Source organism: Microcaecilia unicolor, chromosome 7 (genome assembly GCF_901765095.1).
Source record: "Microcaecilia unicolor chromosome 7, aMicUni1.1, whole genome shotgun sequence".
Classification (NCBI taxonomy): Eukaryota; Metazoa; Chordata; class Amphibia; order Gymnophiona; family Siphonopidae; genus Microcaecilia; species Microcaecilia unicolor.
The window spans coordinates 262795942-262821566 of record NC_044037.1 but is presented as its reverse complement, the minus strand read 5'-3'; the positions used below and the strand labels follow the sequence as shown (position 1 = coordinate 262821566).

General features: G+C 40.7%; 1 protein-coding gene across 1 annotated transcript in view; it reads right to left on the bottom strand.

The window, feature by feature from the left end:
* Positions 1–25625, bottom strand: part of LRP1B (LDL receptor related protein 1B) — a 1639960-nt gene that overhangs the window by 817256 nt on the left and 797079 nt on the right. The window contains 2 exon segments of the mRNA XM_030210865.1: positions 12215–12459; positions 21392–21556. Coding sequence (XP_030066725.1) covers positions 12215–12459; positions 21392–21556 — 410 coding nt within the window.

Sequence of the window (25625 nt, the reverse complement as noted above, 5' to 3'; positions counted from 1 at the left end):
TTCACAGCTGTTTCATTGTTCTGGTGCAATGCTTGGCTTCACACCCCTTTCTTCAGGCCTTCATCTCTACAAAAGCTCTGTCCTACAGTGCAGAGTGCATGATTAACCCCTTATTGGAATGATTCCTGATATCTTCAGCCAGACCAAGTCCAAGGCTAGGCCAAAGTGCAGGGTGTGGCCATGGCATCCAATATGCTGAAAATGTCATGCAATGCATACCCAGATTTTAACCTCCAATAAACAGAAGGTTCCTTCCAAGTATCAATTCTTGATGAAGGTGAGCATCTGCCCTGACCCAACTACTTATCTCTGGAGGCATGAATGCTATTCCAAGAGAAGTTTGATAGGACTAGAAGAAATGTTGTCAGTTTCTATATCTGCAGTATCTCTGGTTACATCTGCATCTGCTTACATGTCACTCTAATTCATTCAATGTTGCTTGATCATTATATTGTTTACCAAGAAGGCTTTGGCCTGCAGTAGAATGCCCCATTTTTTTCCACTGGGTTATTGACCACAGCTAGAATTCTGTCTAATATCAGTAGAGCCTTACTGATGAGTTAGCATAGCTGAGTTCCATGGCTAATCTGGAGGCACTGGTTGCAAAGTAAGGAAGTAAGAGAGTCGTTTACTAAGGTGTGCTAGTATTTTTAAATTGTGCTAAAAATCAGCTGGTGCTAAATGTTGGGATGCCCATTATATTCCTATGGACATCTGAGCATTTAGCACCAGTGATTATTAGTGCAAGCTAAAAATGGTAGCACAACTTAGTAAAAGACCGCCTAAATTTGTTTACGAGCATTCAGTTTATGAGTAAAATTAAAGATTTTAGTGTACGCTAAATGTTAACTGAATTAATGGGTTAAAATGGGCAAGAAATCGATTCTCCAACAGTGGATAGTCGCAGAATCTCCATCACTGCAACAATGGCGATCCAACATGATTACTCTCTGTGCATTGGAGCGCAGAGGAGTGGAAGACTTGTCCTCACCTCGGGGAGACCAGTTCTGTCAAGCCTGGTCTCCCTTCTGGGACTCACTGACTGTAGTAGCACGCAACAGAATCCTAGACAGCGTGGCGGGGGTGGGGATTTGGGGGGGTGGGGGTAGGGGGTAGGGCCATGAAAAGTTGTTATATGTTAGGTTACTTCTTAGATGTGCAAGATCCGGGAACCATTGTTGACCATATTACTGGTGTGGGGATTATAACTGCTGTGGATGGATTTTTGGGGGAGGGGTGCTGACAGGGGGAAAGATTTGTTTAATGAAGAAGCACCTGACCCTAAAGGCAGGGGATACTGTTCTCTATCCTGCCTATTTAAAAGAACATGGTGAAGTAGGTGGATAATGAGGGGATGGGAGGGGGTTGGAGGGGGGACAGAGGGGGAGGGAGGGAATAAGAGGGGATAAACAAAATGCACAGTTTGGTGAATTGTACTGAAGTTGTGATGTACAGATCGAAGTGTATGGCTTGTTAATATGATGACATTGTCCTTTATATTTGTGGCATCTTTCACCAATAAAAACATTTAAACATAACATCCAGCAGAGTGCCTAGATCAGGAAGCACCATGTTTTCTCCTGATACACAACAAGCTCTGGACAAGTCCATGATGATAGATGGCTCACCTGCAAGAAGAGGAGAAAGAAAGATATCTTTTGAAAACTGCTGCCTCTTTCATTGGACTTCGGAGGAATCAGCAATGCAAGTGCCCGAATAGGCCTCAAAATCATCTTTTCTCCCAAGAGAAAAACACATGTTCTTGATCTGAGTAGAGGGCGGGGGTTACAGAAAAGCACAGACTAGTTCTCTAAAATTAAATTTTACTATTTCATATGACTACTTCAATTCATCTTTTGTGGAAAAACAGGAATTATTATTTCATGCTACAATAAGTTCAAGGGTCTCAATAGGAATTATGGTTCTCACATTTACTAAGCAGCATCAGGTCACTGTGCACAAAAAGTGGGTGAGCGCATACTCTCATTTTATTATGAACACCGTGTCTTATATTTTTCTTTGACATATTTTATTATTTCTTTTAACTGGGGAATTTATGACCTCTTCTACCTTGACACCAGTTGCACAGTTCTACAGTCAAAATGCTTCTGAAATAAATGTGAAACTTTGCTAATTATAGGTCAGTGAGAAACAAGAATGATGCATATAACCAGTGGTGTGCTGGAGCCGGCTCGCACCGGCTCGCAAGAGCCAGTTAAATTTTTTACCGTCTTGCGAGCCGGTTGTTGTTCAGGGTGAGCCGGCTTTCCTCCCTCCTTCCCTCAAGCTACAGGGTCCCTCCCTCCCTCCTTCGAGCTACAGGGTCCCTCCCAGTGTATGGATTCTTCGGGGCAGGCAGGAATGATCCCCAGTCTTGCCTGCCTGCTGCCAGCGCTGACCCTCCCCCGCTGCCGGATCACTTTTTAAAAATGGCCACCGAGACTTCCAGCGGCGGCCTCGCAAGACTTCTGCTGAAGTCTTGGAGGCTGCCCTTTTAAGTCTTGGCAGCCATTTTGATGAGCGATGCAGTAGCGCCGTGGGAGAGTCAACACCGGCAGCAGGCAGGAAAGACTGGGAATCTTTCCTGCCTGCCCCGAAGAATCCACTCAACAACTGACAATCGCTAGGTATGGGTGGATGGAGGGGGGGCAGGGGAGAGAGGACAATCGCTGGGCTTGGGTGGCTAGAGGGGGGCAGGGGAGAGGACAATAGCTGGGTATGGGTGGCTGGAGGGGGGCAGGGGAGAGAGGACAATTGCTGGGTATGGGTGCCTGGAGGGGGGCAGGGGAGAGAATATGGGTTACTGGAGTGGAAGCAGGGGAGCAAAGAGAATCGCTGGGTATGGGTGGCTGGAGGGGAGGAGAGGTCAGGGGGGAGAGGAGGGTTGCTGGACATGGGTGGATGGAGGAGAGGGAAGGGAGAGAAGAAATGCTGGACATGGATGGAGGGGAGGGAAGATTGAGGAAGGAGATGAGATGAGGGAAAAGAAAAAGAGGAGAAAAACTGCACATGGTTGGAGAAAATAGGCAGAAGCTGGATCCACTGGACAATCAAGTCTGCGGAGGACCCAGCTTTTACATACGGATGTAGGGCAAGAAATGAAGAAGAAAGGCGGAAAGTAGAGAAATAAATGGAAAGGAAGCCCTGGAAACGGAGTTAAGAGGATAGCAGCAGAATCGAATATTGGGCCAGCATGATCAGAAAAACAAAGTCACCGGACAACAAAGGTAGAAAAAAAATCATTTTATTTTCATTATAGTGCTTGGAATATGTCCACTTTGAGAATCAGGTGCTCAACATTAAAAGTTTATATTTATTTACTTATTTATGGCATTTTATCCCACATTAAACATGAATTAGATTGGAACCTGGGATTATTTTTTTTTCCTGGAGTAATGCATTGCCCCCCCCCCCCCCAGGCTCTCTCCCCGGCTATAGCCAGCTCTGCAATGTGGGGGGTGGGGCACAGAGGTGGACAGGGGGCACAGAGGTGGATGAGGGGTGCAGAGGTGGACCGGGGAGAGAGCCTGTTGATAAACATTTACCAGCACACCACTGCATATAACTGTTGATTGGCTCTACTTTTCAAGATTTGCTACTGGGTCAGAATATACAACCCTTTTGAATGGCAGAGGACAAGTGAGTTAGAAAGGGAGGATCTCAAGTTAAACTAGAAATTACTAAAATACATCTTTGACATGATCTTTGAATCTATGAATAAATCTATGACTAGGTTTGCACAGTATTTGCTTTTTAAGCAAAACAATGAGTGGTACAAATTGAATGTGATATTGTGTTATACGTGATTTGAATTGCATTGTGTTATTCATAGAAGTCATGGAAGATGCAACCATAACTCAGCTCACATCACTCTGCTGAACAAATAGCCAGCGATCATATAGTGTCATGCTCTCTTATTTGTCGGTGTTTGGTTTTGCAAAGGACATATTTCAATTTAGCCAAAGAGATGCTGCATACTTATTTGAATAATTCAGGTAACCTCTGCTGTGTTTGTGGTAAAGTGACTTTTGAATCACAAAATCTGAGTATAACCACTGTGGTTAAGAAAACCTACAACTTTTATTTTGGCTATAAAATTGGAGATCCGTCAAGACCTGGGCCCTGCACATATGCAGTAATACTTAAGCAAAAAATCTTCACCAGTAGTTGAACAGGAAAATGAAATTTGTGCATTTTGCAGCATTAGTGATTTGGAGAGAGTTGACAGATTGTATCAACAATTGCTACTTCTGCATGGTGTCTCCAGATGGAAAATATTATTAAAGTAGAAAAAGTGGACTGTGCAGAATCCAAACATTCCATCAGCTGTATGCCCAGTACCCCACTGAGAAGAGCTGCCTGTCCCTAATGCACTAGAATCATTCTCACTTGAGTCCAATGAGGATAATGAAGAGGTTGAAACTTCTGGTCATGAACCATTAATGTCATATGATCCATATTTCCTCCCATCTTCCTCATTTGACCCACACCTCATAATAAAAGGTGAATTGAATCATCTGGTCAAGGATTTGGAACTACCTAGAGTAATGCTGAATTGTTGACTACAGCAGTGGAATCTCCTGGCAGATGATGATAGGATTTCTATGTTCCATGCCCATCAAAAGGATCTTGTCCCATTCTTCATCATGAAAGCTGATCTTGTATCCTTCAATAACTTTGGTGGTCTAATGGCAGTCCTCAACTTCATTCATGATCTTTGAAGACCAGTCTTAAAGCTGTTTTTCTGCATAATAGCAATGTTTTGCCATCGATTCCAGTTGGTCATGAACTTCATACGAAGGAGGTCTATGACAAAATAAGCAATTTTTAAGGTGAACAGCACGTTCAAGTATCTTGGATAGGAAAGGGATGAGGGAGATGGGGCGATAGTTGGAAGGACAGGTAGGGTCCAATGAAGGTTTTTTAAGGAGTGGTGTGACTATCGACTATTGTAATTCTTTGCTTAAAATAATCCATTCGTCCACTCTTCATCAACATCAAATAGCTAAAACTCAGCACTGAAATTTAAAAAAAAGTGCATGTAAATGGAATAATGTACCCCCCCCTTTTTTTTTCTTTTTTTAAATAGAAGAGCACTGGCTGCCAGTATCCCATAGGTGTGTATTTATCTCTGGTATTCAAAAGCCATTATATTGGTGGTCCATTCACATTATCTTGTTATCTTATCCCATACTCATCCCTTCAAGTAGTACCATCTTTTCGATATATATCTTGATACCATCCCTGACACAAATTTTTGTATGTTAGCACCTCCATTATGAAATAATATAACACAATTTTTACATATACAATCATACAAGAATTTTAAGAAAAATCTGAATGCTTTTTATTTAGAGATGCTTATGGAATCTATTGATAGTAGGCAGTGGAGGGATTGGGACAGTGGCAGACAAGGATTTGGAACACATGAAAACAGTTATTTCTTCATTGAATTTCCTACTTTTATATTGAACTGTACTTTTTTTCCTCCTATTGATGGCTACCCCATTTTATTGAATATAGTAAATCTCTATACTGGCTTTACCAAATGGTCATCTCAGTTTATTCATAAGCCTCTTATGAGGAGCAGTACAGAGGCTTTACTGAAATAATACCCAGGATCTTGTTTCCAGCAGCGACCAATTCAAGTCACAATTACTTGGCAGGATCCCAAAAAGTAGCAGGGTTCCATGCTGCTCATCCCCAGGGATATTCAGTGGCTTTCCCCAAGTCTACCTTAATAGAGGTTTAAGAGCATTTTCTCAAGGAACTTGTGTAAAGCTTTTTTCACCACATCCTCTTGCAACAAATTCCAGAACTTAATTATGTATTGAGCAAAAGAAATAAACATTCTCCAATTTAAAATTACTACTTACTAACTTAGGAGCCCATTTACTAAGCCGCATAGGCACCTATGCACGACCTATGTGCGTCAGTTTTAAACTACCACCCAGCTACCGTGTGGCCCAGGCGGTAATATCACTTTGTATGCATGTCCACTAAGCATGCCAGATATTTTCCAGCACGCGGTGCTAACCTGGTGGTAATCGGCATTGTACGCATGTAGACCATTACTGCCCGGTTAATGAGTGAGACCCTACCACTAGATCAATGGGTGGCGGTAAGGTCTCAGGCCCAAAATAGACGTGCGCCAATTTTTTATTTTGCCGCACGTCCATTTTCAACCAAAAAAGGCCTTTTTTGCAGGTGTGCTGAAAAATAGACCCGCGTGCGCCTAATACACGCATCTACGCCAGTGCAGGCCACTTTTTGGCACACTTTAGTAAAAGGACCCCTTTATGGTGTGTCCTCTAGTCTTTGTATATTCATAATGTTCTCATATATTCATACAGTTTTCTATATCTATATATAATGGCCATTTTCTAAAACTGGGATATATATTCAGCTTCTAAAGTTCTGTTGAAAACTAGTTTTTTTAATAGGTTTGTCCTGCAGGGGAAATCTGTACTGTACCTTCAGAAATTTTCTTCAACAGCTATTTTAAAAGCTCAGTGAAGCTGCTAAAAGAGATAAGATGCTTCTCTTGCTGGTTATATGTTCAGTGATCGCTAGAAAGTTGCAGCGAAAAATGTCCTCAGATCATTAAAAAACTGAAAATGACAGTATTCCCTTTAATTAATGACAAGGACACTCAGCATGTTGAAATTTATAGCTACATGTGAATCCTTTCATGTGGTTTATTGATACACCTTATTTAAGATAACAAAATCACATTATATATATATACACTAGCCGTTAAGCCCGTTAAAATGGGCGAGATTTCCAGCTACCCTCCTCGCCGCCGCTCCCTCCCCCCTCCGTGCCGGGCCCCCTGCACTGACCTGAAAGCGCCTCTCACCTCTGTGTGAAAGCACTGCAGGCAGCAGCAGATCGCTCTGCTGCTGCCTGCAGTGCTTCCACATGGAGGTGAGAGGCGCTGCAAGGTCAGTGCAGGGGGCCCGATACGGAGGAGGGCGGGAGCAGCGGGGGGGAGGGGGGAGGTTGGTGGGCGCGATGTTCGTTTCCAGGCGGCAGCATCCGACAGTGACTCCGACTCCATTCCCCTCTCTGTTCTGCCCTCTACATCATCACGTCTTGACGCGAGGGTGGGACAGAGAGGGAAGTCTGTATAGCGCATTTGCAGGTGAGTCGGTCACTTGCCGTTTATATGTTTGATATATATATATATATATATATATATATATGATTTTGTTATACATATGCATCATTTGTTCTACATTTTGTTATAAATATACATAATTCCAGGTGAGATCTGTTGTTTTGTAGGACCAAAAGAAAATTCAAAAGATAAAATATTACTTTTGTAAAATATGTCAGATTTAAATATTTGCATATGCATATTCTGTACCAACTGTGACTGAACTATGTTATATTCAAGAATGTCCTCTTAAGCTATTTCAATGCTATAAACATGCAAAATATACAAGAATTTCAACTGGAACATACATACAGAGGTAATTTTATAAATTCATTTTCACATATGCAGGCAAATGGCCTGATGTTAAATTCTGACCAGTGTAAAAGTACACTGTGATGGAGTGTAGAGGAAGTTGCTAGTTGCCCTTAACAACACTTACAGAGGCACATTAAGAAGCTTGATCCTGCAATACAGAGCAAGGATGGCATGACTCAGTCAGATCAGAGCAGGAAAGAACCAGGCACACCCATTAAAGGGGGGCCGACCACAACCGGGCTGAAGGCCAGCAAAGACAGAAGTGTGGGGGAGGGTACAGGGAGGGCCTAGCTAGAGAGCAGAGGTAGTAGTGGGAGGGAAACAAGGGGTAGCAAGGGGAGGGGGCAGGAAAAAAGGGGAGGAGCAAGGGAGGAGGAGAGAGGAATTTGAACTGCACAGGAAGTCCTTTTGAATTTGGAAGCAGGAGAAGAGCAACGTAGAAATGCATGCTGGCATAATGATTAGTAGAAGATGTAATGTAATTTGTTTAAGTTGTAACAATTTTGATGTTCCTGGCTGCGGCCAAAATAAATCCAATTCTATCGAAGATACGGCTTGTAGTGTGGTATTGAAGGGGGCGGGGGTTGATACGTCTGAGTGTGTGCCGAATGCCTGAGTTGAGGTATTGTTCAAGCAGCCCAGATAAAATCCCTGAGCAGAGGGAGGACTAGGGAAGAGAAAGACAGGTCCTATAGCACATACCTCCACTATACATGCGCAAGCTATAAGATACCTAGCAAAGGTAGGCAAAGCTTTATCTTGGACTTTTCTAAGAATCCTATTCTTGAGACCTGGCTAGAGCCAGGCCAGCATTTCTGTAACACTGCAAGCTGAGCACACTGACTTTGGGGCCTGTCAGCATCAGGCCTGTATAAACATGAATCAGAATATTCTAATTTACTATGCCCATGTAGTAACAGGCTAAAGAATATTGGTGTTAATAAATAAAATTATTTTATTTGGCTGTATCTCTGAAGTTTCATATTTGACAATCACTCCTGATATCACACACACTGACATGATGGGAGTGTACAGGGGTGGAATTTAAGCAGTGGTTGGATTCACAAATATGTGTGTAGATTATAAACTCGCAAAGTTTTGTGTTTACTTAAATAATCTAGGCTCAGACATTTATTTGTGATGTATGCATCTTTTTAAAACAGTGCTTAACATTCCCCCTTGTTTACTAAAGCTTAGCTCGCGTTATCTGCAGCACAACCCATTTTATTCCTATGGGTCCTGCTGCAGATAACTCGAGCTAAGCTTTAATAGGCAGTAGGTGACTCAACTGTGAGGGGAAGCTATGGTGGGCAGTGCTTCTTTGTGTGAACTGAAACTGGACTGCATTTTGAAGAGGTGCAAGCATTCATACTGAGGGAGATATTGGATAAACTGTTGCTTTACTACAGATAATCTGGTTCTAGAACAATATTATGAGCTAAAAGTGACTTACATAATGTTTTACTGGAAGGACTGTTGCAAGTGAATAATAATAAAGAAAATAAAGAAAAATGGCTGACTGTAATTCATAAGACTTTTCAGATCATGGGATTCAGAAGAGTTAATTTTAATCTTGTGGTTATTGGGTTTTAGTCTTGAAGGGATTGTTAATAAGACACATTGCCTTCTATTTTAATTTTGGTAATACAGGCATAGTAATTTGAGGAGCATTTTATTAAGTGGGAAATTGTAAGTGTTTTGTCTGATATTTAAACACCATGATTAGCCAGTGCCAGGGTTGAGTAAGCTAGAATGGTCCTAGGACTTATCCAGATAGTGGCATTATTCAGCCTGTTGCCCATATAACTTAGGACAAAGGCTAACGAGGAAGGAACATCCCCCTCCTCCGATATTCAAAACTATTTAACCAGCCAGGAATGGCTTCTGTCCAGTAAAATAGTGTTTAAATGCCTAACTCTGGATATTCAGCGGAAGGTAACAGTTAGGCGTGACGTGGAGGGGCATAATCAAACAGGGCGCCCAAGTTTTCCTGAGGACGTCTTCGCAGGGCGTCCAAGCGAAGGGGTGGGGAAACCCGTATTATCGAAACAAAATTTGCCTCCATATGTAGCACAATTGAGCTCCCCATGCAACTCCCAAGGGAGTTGATTTTATAATATAGAGACCAGTAATCCTTGTGTGTCAACAAAGTATAAAGGGTGAAACCATCAACTTCAGTTCTCATGAAGTTGTTTGTACTATACCAGTTTATCCTGCAAACAGGAAAGACTCAATACCTTGAATCATTTAACAATGTAGAAATCTGAAAATACTAACATGAGAATCAGATAAAAAATATTTAAGTCTAATTACAAATGGTTTGTGTTTATTTAATAGACTTTATTTTAACCTCTTTGACCCATCTGTAATCAACGTATTAATGTTTAGACACATATTTCCTCATAGGTTCGTGTACTTTGGCAGAATATGCTCTATTTTGTGGATTCACTGCTGCTTGTTTCTCACTAGATTCTATTACAATGTTTCTATGTCAGTGGTTTTAGAGGCCGTTTTTCTTCTCTTTTTTTCTCTATTATTAAACATGTGCAGCCGCTTGAATTGCTAGAATCATGTAACTGTACAATGATGCAATATCTGATATGTCCTTAACGCAGGTAGAAACTGATTGTAGTTGACTAGGGGAAAGCTGATGAAGGTATCAATACAAACTTATGATACAAAATTTACTGTAGGTGAGATATAATATTATAGAAAAATATACTTACTGTAAGCAGCTCTGCATAAACTAATCAAAGTATCAGAGACTTCTTGAAACCAGCTATATTCAATATCCGGTGTATGTATTCCTAAATTAGAGGAAAAGCCTCAAAACCTAGAGGAACACTCTATCGTTGATTATATCAACATAGGAGGTCCCCTAAATCATCATGGGCAAAAAACCTCTTTAAATATGGCTAAATATGCTCAAAATTCTTTTAAATATAACTCTCACGGCCCGTGGTTGGTGTCCACTGACTGTTTAAAGCTAAGTATCGATTAGTGAATTTTCACACGATATATGGAAGTTTTTTGAGCATGAGAGTTATATTTAAAAGATTTTTGAGCATATTTAGCCATATTTAAAGAGGTTTTTGCCCATGATGATTTAGGGGACCTCCTATGTTGATATAATCAACGATAGAGTGTTCCTCTAGATTTTGAGGCTTTTCCTCTAATTTAGGAATACATACACCGGATATTGAATATAGCTGATTTTTTTCTTTAAAAATTTTTTTCATGTCCTTGTTTGCTCTTCATTATGTTTTAGAGTACTTCTTGAAACCAGCCACAAAGAACTCACTGTAAGCGTTTACACATTGTTAATGGTCAACAATATATAAATTAAAAACCAGCATTTGTTCTGATTTCTTTTAAAGCGAGCGGATGTTGGAGGAATAGCCTAATGGTTAGAACAGTGGACTAAGAACCAGAAAAGCCAGGTTCAAATCCCACTAGAGGTATTCCTTGTAATCTTGGGCAAATCACTTAACATTTCATTTCCTGAGGTACAAACTTACCCCCCTGTTTACTAAGCTGCACTAGCAGCAGCGGTGTGCTAATGCCGACATAGCCCATTCAGTTATATAATTTCCATGTTGATTTTGATAGCATCCATTGCACAGCCATGGGCAAGTGTTCAGTGATGAAGCTTTTATTTGAGAACCACAATAACTTATTTCATGGTGCTAAAATCAAAATATTTCCCGATGGGTCCAAAGTTAAACAGGTAGCAAAGAAAGGCCTTTCTGGACTGTAAAAGTCAGGGTTTGAGATAGGTTCAACCCTTTCTTCAAATTTCCTTACAAATGCATTAAATTATGTCCTATGAAAAGAATACGGCATGTGACAAACACAGAAGAAAACAATCCTCCGCACTGGTCAAACCAAAGCACAAAGTCACAGCGAAGGAGACAGAATAGATGATGTCAAAAAGCTTCTACTGGACTCAACCAAGTTCACAGCAAAAGATTTATTCTTTAAAAAATGTGGACTCGACATGAGTCGTGTTTCGGCCGCTCATGCCTGCCTCAGGAGTCCCTGAGTGTTATTGCTAAACTGATTTCTCCAAGATGTGAGGATCTTCTGAAAATAAGCCGGTAGCAAACTAAAACGAGCTATGGGAAGTAAACTTCCTGTCTCTGTGGTACGCTGTCGCTACTGGACAAGCATCATTTTTAAGAGATCAAGTCCACATTTTTACAGAATAAATCTTTTGCTGTGAACTTGGTTGAGTCCAGTAGAAGTTTTTTGACATCACCTATTCTGTCTCCTTCGCTGTGACTCTGTTCTATGAAAAGAATAACAATAATTTGCAAAAATTGGAGAAGATTCCTAAAGGTAAGAGACCAACGCCAAGGTTCTGGAGGTACGTATGCTTTTATTTAGGATAAATCTGAGACCTATGTAATGTTTAATGATCTTTTACTTTGTTGTGTTATATTTCTCCCCTCTCATATCATGTTATAGGTTAAATCATTGATTTTTTTTCTCTCTCTTTTTTTGTATATTTTTTTCCTAATTAAGATCTCGATGATATAATATTCTCTACACTGCTATTTTTTAAAACATTACAATTATATAAAATAAAGTTTTAAAATGTGTCTGTTTCTGAAAAAAACAAAATCTGTTAATTTAGAAGGTATTGATCTTGACAATTGAATACAAAATGTACAAATAATAAACAGAATGTAAAGAATTATAAATGTATTACACATTCTAACACTGAATCAGGGAAGTTACCTTGTGGTTGGCGGCTTGGATGATAAATCTGAATGTCAAAGGGTTGTGCACTGGTTTTCTGTATCACACTGACATTCTGACCTGTCCATTTGTTGGCTTTTGCCAATGTATTAGTTCTCCAGTCCGTCCAGTATACTTCACTCCCATAGAGAGAAACAGCAAAGGGATGAGAAAGATACTCGTGGCCTCTTATGATCTCTTTCATGCTAGTTCCATCATACAGAGCAGAATAAATGGCATCAGACCTGCAAGAAGATAAGCTACAGTATCAAAAGCTGTTGATAAAAGCAGGTCACCAGCAGAGGCAAAATGACACATTACTACGGATGTACAACTGTGAATATTTGCCTAATCTCTTTGTCAGCTTTTCATGTCACTACTGCTACTACTACTATTTATCATTTCTAAAGCGCTACTAGATGTACGCAGCGCTGTACACTTGAACATGAAGAGACAGTCCCTGCTCACACCATATATACAGCAGAGTAGTTACATGAAATAAAGAGCCGCATTTTAAAAAGGAGGTAGAAATTGGAAATGAGATGTCCAGGTAAAAATTAGAATTGAGATGTCCAGGTTAGGACATCTCACATCCCACTAGCATTTTAAAGCAGTATCTGCTGACGTACAACCTGTTGTAAAGTACATGGAGGAATGATCGTTTATTCACCAGTTAAATGTGGCTAGAGCATCCATTTTAGAATTATAAATGTTTATAACATGAATAAGTCAAATTGGGCACAAACATTCATATGCCAGCACATAAACATATATGTTATGAAATAGTAAAATGAACATGTAAGGATACATTCAATACAAGTTGCTAAAAGTTAGGCGCCAAAATATGAGTGCTGAACTAGTAGTCTTTGAGAGCAGAGTTGCACACCATGGGTTATGTTTACTAAAGTGCGTTAGCATTTTTAACGTGCCTTTAAAGTTAAGGAACATTAGACACACCAACCAATGAGGAATTAAAGGGTGATCTCCCTAATCCTTCCAGTGGAGCGCTGCTCAATAGGAGACACAGAAAAATGAAGACAAATAAAGATCATATGGCCTATCCAGTCTGTCCATCCATGCCATCTACTGTCCATTGCTCTCCCTTAGACGTCCTATGTCCTTGTCCCAAGCTGGCTTGAATTCAAATTCAGTTTTATTCTCCATCACCTCCACTGGGAGGCCGTTCCATGAATTTACCACCCTTTCCATGAAGATGTATTTTGAGTGGAGGAGTGGCCTAGTGGTTAGGGTGGTGGACTTTGGTCCTAAGGAACTGAGTTTGATTCCCAGCACAGGCAGCTCCTTGTGTCTCTGGGCAAGTCACTTAACCCTCCATTGCCTGCTGCATAGAGCCTGCCGTGAGTGGGAAAGTGTGGGGTACAAATGTAACAAAAAAAAAAGATGTATTTTCCCAGGTTATTTCTGAGTCTTTCACCTTTCAGCATTTTTCTGAAACATAGACATCATGGATAGCTTGTGTAAATCCTGATATTGACCTTTTTTGGACAGAGATGTGCATCTCTCTTCTGAAATGGGGTATTTTTAGGCCCATTGGCACACCTAAATGTAAGCATGCCAGCATATGATGGTTAATGACAAGCATTAGTAGACATGCCTAAGTGCTGCAAGCAACACATACAACTTCAAGTATTCTAAAAGTTGTGCACATGAGTAAGAGACATGCCCATATCCCACCTATGCTCCGTCCAAGTGTACAGCCCCTTGTAATTGTGTGCTAAGCCACTTACACATACCCTTACAGAATCGCACTTAAAGCACTTTTATATGTACACTACTCGCTCACCATAACAAGCACCATTATAATGCAAATTCAGATACAATGCAGTTGCGAGTATGGCTCCTGGAATTTCTATGCTTTTAGCTCAATTGTACAAATACCTTACATGTTTGCAAGTTTCACAGTTCCAGCTCACATTGGTTGACCTGCGGTACTAGTTCACATGGAGGGGCATAATCGAATGGCGCTGGACAAATCGATGGCTGGCCATCTTCAGGGCCGGCTCCGCGATGGGGCGGAGCCAAGCATGTTTTCGAAATACGCTTGGCGCCGGCCAAATCGCTCGCCGGGTTTAGAGCATGATCGCTGGGTTTATATGAGATGGCTGGCTTTGTTTTTCAGCCATAATGGAAACCAAACCCGGCCATCTCAATCCCGGTGAAATGCAAGGTATTTGGGCATGGGAGGAGCCAGCATTTGTACTGCACTGGCCCCCCTCACATGCCAGGACACCAACCGGGCACCATAGGGGGCACTTAAAAAATTAAAAACAAAAACAAAAATAGCTTCCAGGTGCATATCACCCTTACCTTGGGTGCTGAGCCCCCCAAATCCCCCCCAAAACCCACTCAACCCAACTCTACACCATTACCATAGCCCTAAGGGGTGAAGGGGGGCACCTACATGTGGGTACAGTGGGTTTTGGGGGGTTGGGAGGGCTCAACATTAACCACCACAGGTGGAACAGGTAGAGGGAGGATGGGCCTGGGTCCACCTGTCTGAAGTGCACTACACCCACTAAAAACTGCTCCAGGGACTTGCATACTGCTATCAGAGAGCTGGGTATGACATTTGAGGCTGGCATAGAGGCTGGCAAAAAAAGTGTTTTTTTGGTGGGAGGGGGTTGGTGACCACTGGGGGAGTAAGGGGAGGTCATCCCTGATTCCCTCTTGTGGTCATCTGGACAGTTCGGGCCCCTTTTTGAAGCTTGGTTGTGAAAAAAAGGGACCAAGTACAGCCGGCAAAATGCTTGTCAAGCCTGGCTTTTTTTTCCATTATCATGTTCTTTATACTGTATTAGCTTTTCACTTTAAAGTTACATCACATTTGCACAGCATTTAAATTTTAAATTTTATATTTGTCATATATATGTTTTAAGCTTTATTTACTATCAAGATGTTCATGTTTCTTGACATATGAATGCTCTAGCTGTTTTGTTCTTTATTTTCTCATTTGATATTTGCACAGTTTTCAGATTATATACATTATCATTTGTTTTTAGTGTTATATTCTTTTATATTTTGTTTATATATTGTTTTTATTTGTAGACTCCTGATGTAGGCCCTTTGGCCAAAATACAACGTTGTGTCGCGTCAATATACTGATTAGTAAAGTTTGGTTCATCTTCACTCTGGGACTCCTGGTTTTTTACCCACTGCTTTGTTGTATTGTGTCATGTGGTTGATGCACATTTTTGGCTCATAGCTCCTAAAAATGGCAAGTGATTCATTAAAGAGAAAATTGTATACATGGGGAGAGAAACTAAGAGCAACACAGCACATTGATCATGATGAAACACAAGCAAACGTCTCCAGAGACATCAATGTTGCCGAATTGACACTGCACAGATGGTTGAAAAATCCACCAAAAGACCATGGATTTCCTGCACAAAATCAGTGAACAGTGAGGTCTCAAACAAAAACATGCACGGTTAGCCTAAGACGTAGACTTGCATTCTGCACTGTTCATGTGATTCGTGCAGCTACGACAAAAGGGCATTCCAATTTCAGGGCACTTGATATGCACGCAAGCGGAGAAATTTGACTGAGAACTCAATGGTGAATCCAGCCTATTCAAAGAAAGCAATGGTTGACTATGGAGATGACAGAAGAGACATGGCATATTTCAAGTAGCAATTGCAGGCAAAAAATTGATCCTCAGATAAACAAGCAACTCAATTCTACCCACAGAAACTGAAAGAAATTATTGAAGCTGGAGATTAAATGGAAGAACAGGTGTACAATATTGTTGCAGCCAGAATATTGTATAAAATGTTGTCAGATAAAACACTGGCACTGAAGAAGGATTTAAACCACCGAAAGATAGGCTAACCATCTTGATCTGCATCAATGCAACAGGCAGCAACAAGATTACACCTCTTTGCATTGGAATTAAAGTACCAAAAACCTCATTGTTTCCATAATGTTGACATTAAATTATTACCTTTTTGTACAATAGTTCCAGATATTCATGGATGACGGATGAAATTTTCCATGACTGGTTCCATAATGATTTTGTACCTTCTGCTTGAAAACATTTGAAGACTAGGCATCTGGAAGAAAACGTAGTATACCTTTTGGGTAATTGTCCTTCCTGCCTCGCAGCTGAAAATCTGATATCCCAAGATGGTAAAATTAGGGTTGAATATCTGCCATAAAAATACAACCTCTAGGATCCAACCACTGGACCAAGGGGTCATTTCCATATTTAAGCAACACTATTGATGAGAGTTGGTGACACAAATGTTGGACAGCAACTTATTTGCACCTGACTTTCTGAAACGTTTATCTATAAAGGACTTATTTTACTTTGGTTCTGATGCATGGAGTCTAATATGCGCTGAAACAATAAACTGTTGCTGGATGTCGGGACTTTCAGTGGCATTTTGCTATGCAGAACATGATGGAAAGGATTCAGTTGACGAAATTGATTTTGAAGGGTTTCTGAAGAGGAGTTGGGAAAACCTGATAGTGTTTGGATGAGAGAAATTTCAAATAATTTATCACAGCTTGGGGTAGATGTGGCCCCTGAAAATGTTGAATTTTGGATATGTGGGGACAATAAAAGAGAAGAAATTTGCCCCACTGCACATGAGCTAGGTGATACCAAAATGTAGACATCCATTAATTCACATCAACTCATCGGATGACACTTCAGATGAAAATGAGGCACTTGAGTTACCTGAAGAAGTGGATGATTTTGTTCCAGTTTTGGCTGAAGCAGTACCTGCACTACGAATCACTATGAAATAGATTGAAACTCAGTATTTAGAACCTGTTAAAGTTATGCAGCTGAGAAGCATTCTACAGTTCACTAACTGTCAATCATATGTCTTGAAGACACAGTCACAAATTATGGATTTTTTTAAAATTAAATTAACATTTCCTGAATTTACATTGCAAATTTGATTTGCATTTATTAAAATTATTTTGTTACTGTAATGTATTAGAACTAAAACTGCCTTCATGTATAGAATTGCACTCATTAAAATGAATTTAAAATTATACTATGTCTTTATTTGATACTGTAGTTTTTTAGAAATAAAACCTGCCATCATGTATTGGGAAACTAACCAGTCCACAGTCCTTTCTTTATAACGCAACTTTCATTATGAAGCGATACTAGCGATAGCTCCGAAGTTCCCCATTATACCGAGGGAGCACTGTAAGTGGCATTTCCCTGCAGCTGCACGTGAATGGTGAACAGTTAGAGAACTGTCCTTTATCCCCCAAATTCTATATATGGTGCTTCAAATTGTGCACGCTAATTTGGCCGCATGACCAACTTAATTGATTAACAAGCCAATCAGCACTGATAATTGGCTTTAATTAGAATTTATGCGTACAACTCTTTAGGCATATTCTATAATACAGTGTGCATAAATTCTAATGCAATCAAAAAGGGGGCATGGCCATGGGCAGGTTGTGAATGTTTCAAAAAAGTATGTGCACTATTATGGAAAACACTCGATCTGCACCTAACTTTGGTGCAGGTATTTAGGCCTCGTTTTAGGCCTAAATGGATGCACCTAAATTTTTGTCGCAAGAATGGCACGTAAGCATATTCTATAAATTATGTGTAAGCATATTCTATAAATTATGTGTAACTTTAGGCATAGTTTATAGAATCATGTTAACTGCGTGGTTTTTTGACACCAATTTTTAAGGCACAATTTATAGAATTTGCCCCTATAGTAACGTGTGTAACATAGTAGATGATGGCAGAGAAAGACCTATACGGTCTCATAAGTGCTACTTTATATGTATACCTGACATTCATTTTTATCTGCCATTTTCAAGGCATAGATCGTAGAAGTCTGCCCAGCACTAGCCCCGCCTCCCAACCACTAGCCCCGCCTCCCTACTACTGGTGTTACCACCCAATCTCTGCTAAGCTTCTGAGGATCCATTCCTTCTGAACAGGATTCCTTTATGCTTATCCCACACATTTTTGAATTCCGTTACCGTTTTCATCTCCACCACCTCCTGCGGGAGGGCATTCCAAGTATCCACCACGCTCTCCGTGAAAAAATACTTCCTGACATTTTTCTTGAGTCTGGCCTCCTTCAACCTCATTTCTTGTCCTCTAGTTCTACTGCCTTCCTATCTCTGGAAAATGTTTGTTTGCGAATTAATACCTTTCAAATATTTGAACATCTGTATCATATCACCCCTGGTTCTCCTTTCCTCCAGGGTATACATGTTCTGGTCAGCAAGTCTCTCCTCATGTCTTGTAATGCAAATCCCATACCATTTTTGTAGCTTTTCTTTTCACCGCTTCAATTCTTTTTACATCCTTAGCAAGATACAGCCTCCAAAACTGAACACAATGCTCCAGGTGGGGCCTCACCAACGACTTGTACAGGGGCATCAACACCTCCTATCTTCTGCTGGTCACACCTCTCTCTATACAGCCTAGCAACCTTCTGGCTGTGGCCACCGCCTTGTCACACTGTTTCATCGCCTTCAGATCCTCAGATACTATCACCCTAAGATCCCTCTACCTGTCTGTACACATCAGACTCTCACCGCCTAACACATACGTCTCCCGTGGATTTCTACTCCCTAAGTGCATCACTTTGCATTGAATTTTAATTTCCAAACATTAGACCATTTTTCAAGCTTCTGCAGACCCTTTTTCATATTTTCCACTCCCTCCGGGGTGTCCACTCTGTTACAAATCTTGGTATCATTCAGAAAAACACAAACTTTACCTTCTAACCCTTCAGCAATGTCACTCACAAATATATTGTACAGAATTGGCCCCAGCACTGATCCCTTAGGCACTCCACTACTCACCTTTCCCTCATCCGACTGGATTCCATTAACCACCACCCTCTGGCGTCTGTCCGTCAACCAGTTCCTAATCCAGTTCACCACATCGGGTCCTATCTTCAGCCTGTCAAGTTTATTCAAGAGCCTCCTGTGGGGAACCGTGTCAAAAGCTTTGCTGAAATCTAAGTAGATTACATCTATAGCACGTGCTTGATTCAATTCTCTGGTCATCCAGTCAAAGAATTCAATGAGATTCGTTTGGCATGATTTACCTTTGGTAAAACCATGTTCTCTTGGATCTTGCAACTTATTGGATTCCTGGAAATTCACTATCCTTTCCTTCAGCATCGTTTCCATTACTTTTCCAATAACAGAAGTGAGGTTTACCGGCCTGTAGTTTCCAGCATCTTCCCTATCACCACTTCTGTGAAGAGGGCCACATCTGCTCTTCTCCAGTCCCATGGAACCTCCCCTGTCTCCAAGGATTTATCAAATAAATCTTTAAGAGGACCCGACAGAACCTTTCTGAGCTCCCTCAATATCCTGGGGTGAATCCTATAATGTCCCATGACTTTCTCCACCTTTAGATTTTCAAATTGTTCATACACACTGTCTTCTGTGAACGATGCTATATCCGCTTCATTCTCATATGTAATTTTTCAAGTCAATCATGGTCCTTCTCCAGGATTTTCTTCAGTGAAAACAGAACAAAAGTATTTGTTTAGCAAATTTGCGTTTTCTTCATCATTATCCACATAGCGGTTTGCAGCATTTTTCAGTCTCACAATTCCATTTTTAGTCTTCCTCCTTTCACTAATATACCTGAAGAAATTTTTCTCGCCCCTCCTTACATTTCTAGCCATTTGTTCTTTCGCTTGCGCTTTTGCCAGTCGTATCTCTCTCTTGGCTTCTTTCATTTTCATCCGGTATTCCTCTCTGTGGGTGAGATTCTATATATGGTGCCTAAAAAATTGGCGTTGAAATCAGTGCCAACGAATCATATTCTATAATCGGTGCCTAAATTTAGGTGCTGATTATAGAATACACTTAGTTGATATTTCTGCACCTAAATCTACGTGCATCCATCTACACCAACAAAAATGTTGCGTAAATTGCAGCATGTAGATTTAGGCGCACTGGGTCATATTCTGTAACTAGGTGTGTAAATTTCAGAACACCCACAAAACACCCATTTCCCCAACTATGACCACACCCCTTTCTGCTTGCGTGCATTAGAAGTTTGGCGCACATCATTACAGAATACATTTAGTGAGTTGTGCGCCTAAATTCTAATCAGTGCCAATTAGTGTTCATTATTGCTTGTCAAGTACTGTTATCAGCGCTCATTACCTTATGAAGTTTGTTAAATTATGTGTATTGTTATAGAATCTGTGCCAATTTCATCACCAATCTCTAGGCTCACTATAAAGAATCTGAGGGTATGTGCTGAAATGCTGGGTTAGGCACATCTAAAGTGTAAATGGCACTTTTAAAATAAGCCCCAAAATGTAGTAATTTCCTTAGGGTGACTACAGCACAGATTTATGTTTGATTTCTTGGCTACAAATATAAAAGCATATTTACTAAAGTTCATTAAGTTTACACTTACTGCACGATAGGTGTAAAAATTGACACCCCCCCCCCTTTACAAAGCAGCGTTACTGACTGCTGCAAGGCATTGCCAACAAACAAAACTAAATGGGCTGTGTCGGCAGTACCACACCTCAGGCTGCTAGCGTGGCTTTGTAAACAGGGGCCTAAGTGTGGTAGGGAGAAATCCTGGGCACTGTTAAAGCATGGTCAGCAAATGACCTATGTTTTGCACAAAAGGCACTAACTTATAAGCCAGTGCTAAAACATTTTATAAAACCTGATCACTAGCAAAGCCTCCTGACCCCCCCTGATCTTTCTCTTACTCCTAGATTATATCAGCCCCTTCCCCCAATACTAGCCCCACTGCAATGATAGCCCCATCCATATATTATCTGACTCTTTACCACCCCCTGAAAATCCTGGGTATCCCAGGTGGTATAGTGACTGGGACAGAAAGGATCCTTCTCCCTCTTAGCATGTTGCCCCCTGGGTTCAAAATGGTGGCTGTGAGCTCTATCAGTTGTCTCCAGGTTCTACTGCTAGAGGTCAAACTGTATTTTTTCACTCAATTATGTGTTATTATAGTATAAAACTAGATATGTAAAGAAGTTATAATTGATGAGTTTGGAACACCTTGACAGATTGTACAGTAAGTACTAGAGAAAGTACTTTTTTCCTGTTCTTTTGACTTACATTTGTTTCTGCTATATTTAGAGAAAATATATCTTAGCCAAGTTATCTCTAATACATATTTATGACAAGGGGTATTAAGATACACCCCAAATTATTTACCGAGCATCAGTCCATACTATTCTTTTTTCAAAATGATCAACAGTCAGACCATTAGGCCATGCTCCAGTCTCCATGTCTTTGTAAATGATTCTTCTTCCCTCCCCACTCATGGATGCAGATTCAATGCGTGGAAAATTGGCATCCCAGTCTGTCCAGAAAAGTATTCTGTAAAAAAGAAAGAAAATGTGACATCTGAAGGTTTATTCATAATACTGTATAAGTTTAATAAACTTATATAAATATTTGTGCATACATGTTACAGGAAATGAAATTTGTCATTAAATCATTTAAAATCTATAAAATCACTGCAAACCATTCATATGGTAACTCGTAGTGGAATTAAATCTTTTCATATTGTGTGATAGAGCTTTGTACCTTCTATGGATGATAGACATGTACTACTAACCCCCTGAAGAGAAAAAAAAAAAAACTTTGATTAACATCTGCCAAATAGAGGACACACACTATCAAATATAGCAGGAAAAAAAACACAGAAAGAATGCAAATATTTTCACATAAAGGACTAAATTCTATAAATGGCACTCAAATGTAGGTGCCATAAAGAGGTGCTATTCTATGAATGGCACTCAAAGTTGGTTGCCGTTTATAGAATAAGGTTTAGTGCCGGCATCCGCATCCAAGTAGCACAAGAATTTATACCAACTGAAATCTGATGTAAATTCTTATGCCTTAATTTGATATGGATTTGCATTATTCTATAACACTGTGTGCAAATTCTAGGAATGCCCCTTCCATGTCCATGTTCCCTTTTTGGATCTGGGTGCACACACAATTTTGAGCACTATATAAAGAATTATTGCACAACCTGTTTTGCAGACTGTGCCTATCATCCGAGACCATGCATTGCACAGAATACATGCAGTGCAATATTTTAGCACAGTCACTGAGTCTGATTAGAATGTATAGGATGATTGATTTTCAATATTACAGCACAGCATCGTATACACGATGCAGTGTAGAATATGGTTGCTTCAGTTGAAAGTTGTTTCAAAATACACTTTAGACCCAACCTACATTTTGCTACAAAATGTGTGCTATATTTTCAACCAAACTTAGGAGCCTAAAGAGGTTATTTTCGAAACATATGGGCATCTCAAAATGCCCAAATGGAAGTCCATCTGCTTGAAATGCCCAAATCCTGATTTTACAGAGGCAGAAAAAGGATGTCTAACAGTGCAGTATGTCCAAATAGTATGGAGGCATGTTGTGGGTGTGTTTTGAGCAGGACTAGGGAAGGCTCTAAATCAGGATGTCCAACAACGATAACTGAACGGAAAGAAACATCCAAGTCTAAAAGAAGGATGTCCTACTTTTGACCTCCTTTAGTCACGTCAAAGGAACAAAAAGGCACTCTGATTGAGCAACTGACCACTGGAGGGATTAAGGCATGACACCTAATCACCCAGTGGTTGTCATCTTCCTCCTTCTTGGAAAAATCTTGGAAACCAGAATGTAAAGGCCATTCTTAGCAAAGAAGGATGCAAGTCAGAGGAGTAACCTTGTGGTTAGTACAGTGGACTTTTAACCAAGGAATCCAGGCTGAAATCCTAGTTTAACTCTTTTATTACTTTTTTTTTTGTGAGCCTTCAAGAAACAGAAAAAGACATACTGAGCCCAATATTCAAACCAATTTAAGCAGGCAGAAACTTCTCCTACCCGCTTAAATCACTTCCCACTGCCTAAGTGGAGATATTCAGTAGTACTTAACCGGAGACTGCCACTGAATATCCCCATAAACCACCTAAACTAAAAGTGGGCAGGTCAGGGGCCGTGCTGGGGACTGCACTGGGGAGGAGTCAAGGTTCTGCAGGTGCCAGTTCTGAATAGCAGGCTGGCACCTGCATAACCTTTTTTTTATTAAAAAAAGAATCCCCAAGCCCCCTCCTGCCTCCTCTTTCCCTCCCCTTCTCCAGCCCACAGCAAGAACCCCCCAGAAGACATCCTTGCCCCCATCCATCCAGGTGGCCCCCCTGGTGTTCCAGTGGGTCATTGAGGGCAAGAGTGCAACCCCCTTCCTCCTGCCCCTTGCTGCGCCTCTCCAAAATGGCTGCCATGACCTTTCATAACAGCTCGCAGTAGTACACAAAGTACTGCAAGCTACAACGAGAGTTTGTGGCAGCCATTTTGGAGAGGCGCTGCAAGGGCCAGAATGAGGGGGCTGTGCTCCTGCCTCTGAAGACCCTGCTGGATCACATGGGATATAGGTAGGCCTGGGGGAGGGCCTATCTGGATGGCTGTGAGGTCTTCTGTGGGGGGGGGGGGGGTTCTTGCCACAGGCTGGAGGAGGAGGGAAGAAAAAAGGGGGCGGTGTCCAGGGGGGTGAGATATGCCTCAGGGACTTTTATTTTAAGTTATGTGGGCCCTGGCCTGATATTCAGTCAGGCCACATAAGTCTTATGCGAGCTCCAGTTTAATATCTGCTGAGTCCACATAAGCCTAGTGCTGAAAATCAGTACTAAGAACCTAAGTGCCTGATCTTCAAAAGGGCATCAATCACAGTTTAAATACAGTTATAGCCACAAAGAATTGTAAGACATTCAATGAGATCTCTAACTCCCTGTCTAGTAAACATGAAGGGCTCAATTGTATAAATGGCACACAAATATCGGTACTGATAAAAATTAGTGCTAAGTGCTATTCTATAAATGGTGCTCAGAGTTCGGTGCCGTGTATAGAATAGCATTCAGCACTTGAATCTGTGCCCAATTTTGGGTGTGAGGATTACAACAACTGAAATCTGGTGTAAATTCTCATGCCTAAATTAGGCACAGATCTCTCTTATTCTGTAACACTGTGCAAAGATTCAAGGAACATCCATGCCCCTCTAATGGCCACTCTCCTTTTCTGAGCCACGCATAAAATTTTCATGTGGATCCCAGTGCTAAAAATGCATAAATTTAAATTAAAGCCAAATATCTTAGATAATTTATTAGCACCCAATTATCAAGGCTAATTGTCTCATTTGTCAATTACTTTTTTGTGTGCATATTGGGTGTGCATCCAAATTTGTGTGCACAATTGTGAGTACCATATATAGAATTAGGGTGTAGCTCATTTAAAACAGTCACATTTAAGCCAAAGTCATACAGCCCTCAACAATTCCATAAACCACCAGTGCAATAAAATCCACACTGTGCTAGTGAGAGCACAATGAAAACAGCCATGCCAAGGACCAAGCAGTTAGACATCAAAATCTCTTCACCACAATACACCAGGCAACCACAGCCTCAAACACCACACAAGTCCACCTTTAACCAATAATCCTTAAGTCACTCCCTAAACCAGACCAGGCACTGTAGAACACCCCACATAAAATCTAACTTCACAGCATGCACTCACCAGACCTCATACATGCATCCTTAACATATCCACAGCACTTCTTCAGCTACAAGGTAGCATCACAGCAAGTCCTATTCCATAATGAAGAACACATCTAATGATTCACTGCAAATAAGAGTTCCCATCCGTGTCCAGATGCCAACTACATATACTCATACCAGTTTCCTGGAATCAAATATTCAATCCACATTCTTTAACAGTACATTTGTTCTGCTTGAAGCTCCTGAATATAATGTTGTGGTTTCAATGGATCTTCAAAATTGTGAGCAGGGTTGCGTATTGTTACTTGCATATAAGCCAGAAGCAGAAAGCCATTGCAGGCCACCAGATTCTTCAAAGGATCCTGTAAATCGAGCAGTTGCTTCCTTCACATCATCATTTATTTATTTAAATCATGACTTATCATGATAGTTTGCCCTTCATCTTTCAGTGGTGCTTTGAGCTTTGTCTTTTGCAAGAGAATCAATGCATGTACAGTAGATAATGTAGCACTGTATCTTCAGCACAAAAGAATGTGGGTGTCTAGAATGGGTGTCCCTATGCAATGGAGCATAGTGAGCCCTTTCAGTTTCAAAAGGTTGGTTGAAATGTATATCCAAAGGTTTAGGCTTATATAAAAGAAATGGCATCCATGCGCTCCACACCCTGTGGTACTAATAAAACCCACATGTTGTTCTACCAAGATCTGTTATTTAAGTCTTCCAGATTGTGTTCCAATACAAAAAATAGCTTGGGTTCATTTCTGCAGTATCTGTAAGACAGCATCATGACATCCACCTCTTTGCTGTAATTCTGCCAACTTTGTGAGTGCTGTAGAAGTTGATCTTACAAGTTATATCAAGTCACATTTCTGACAAGGCATCATGTTTCTCCT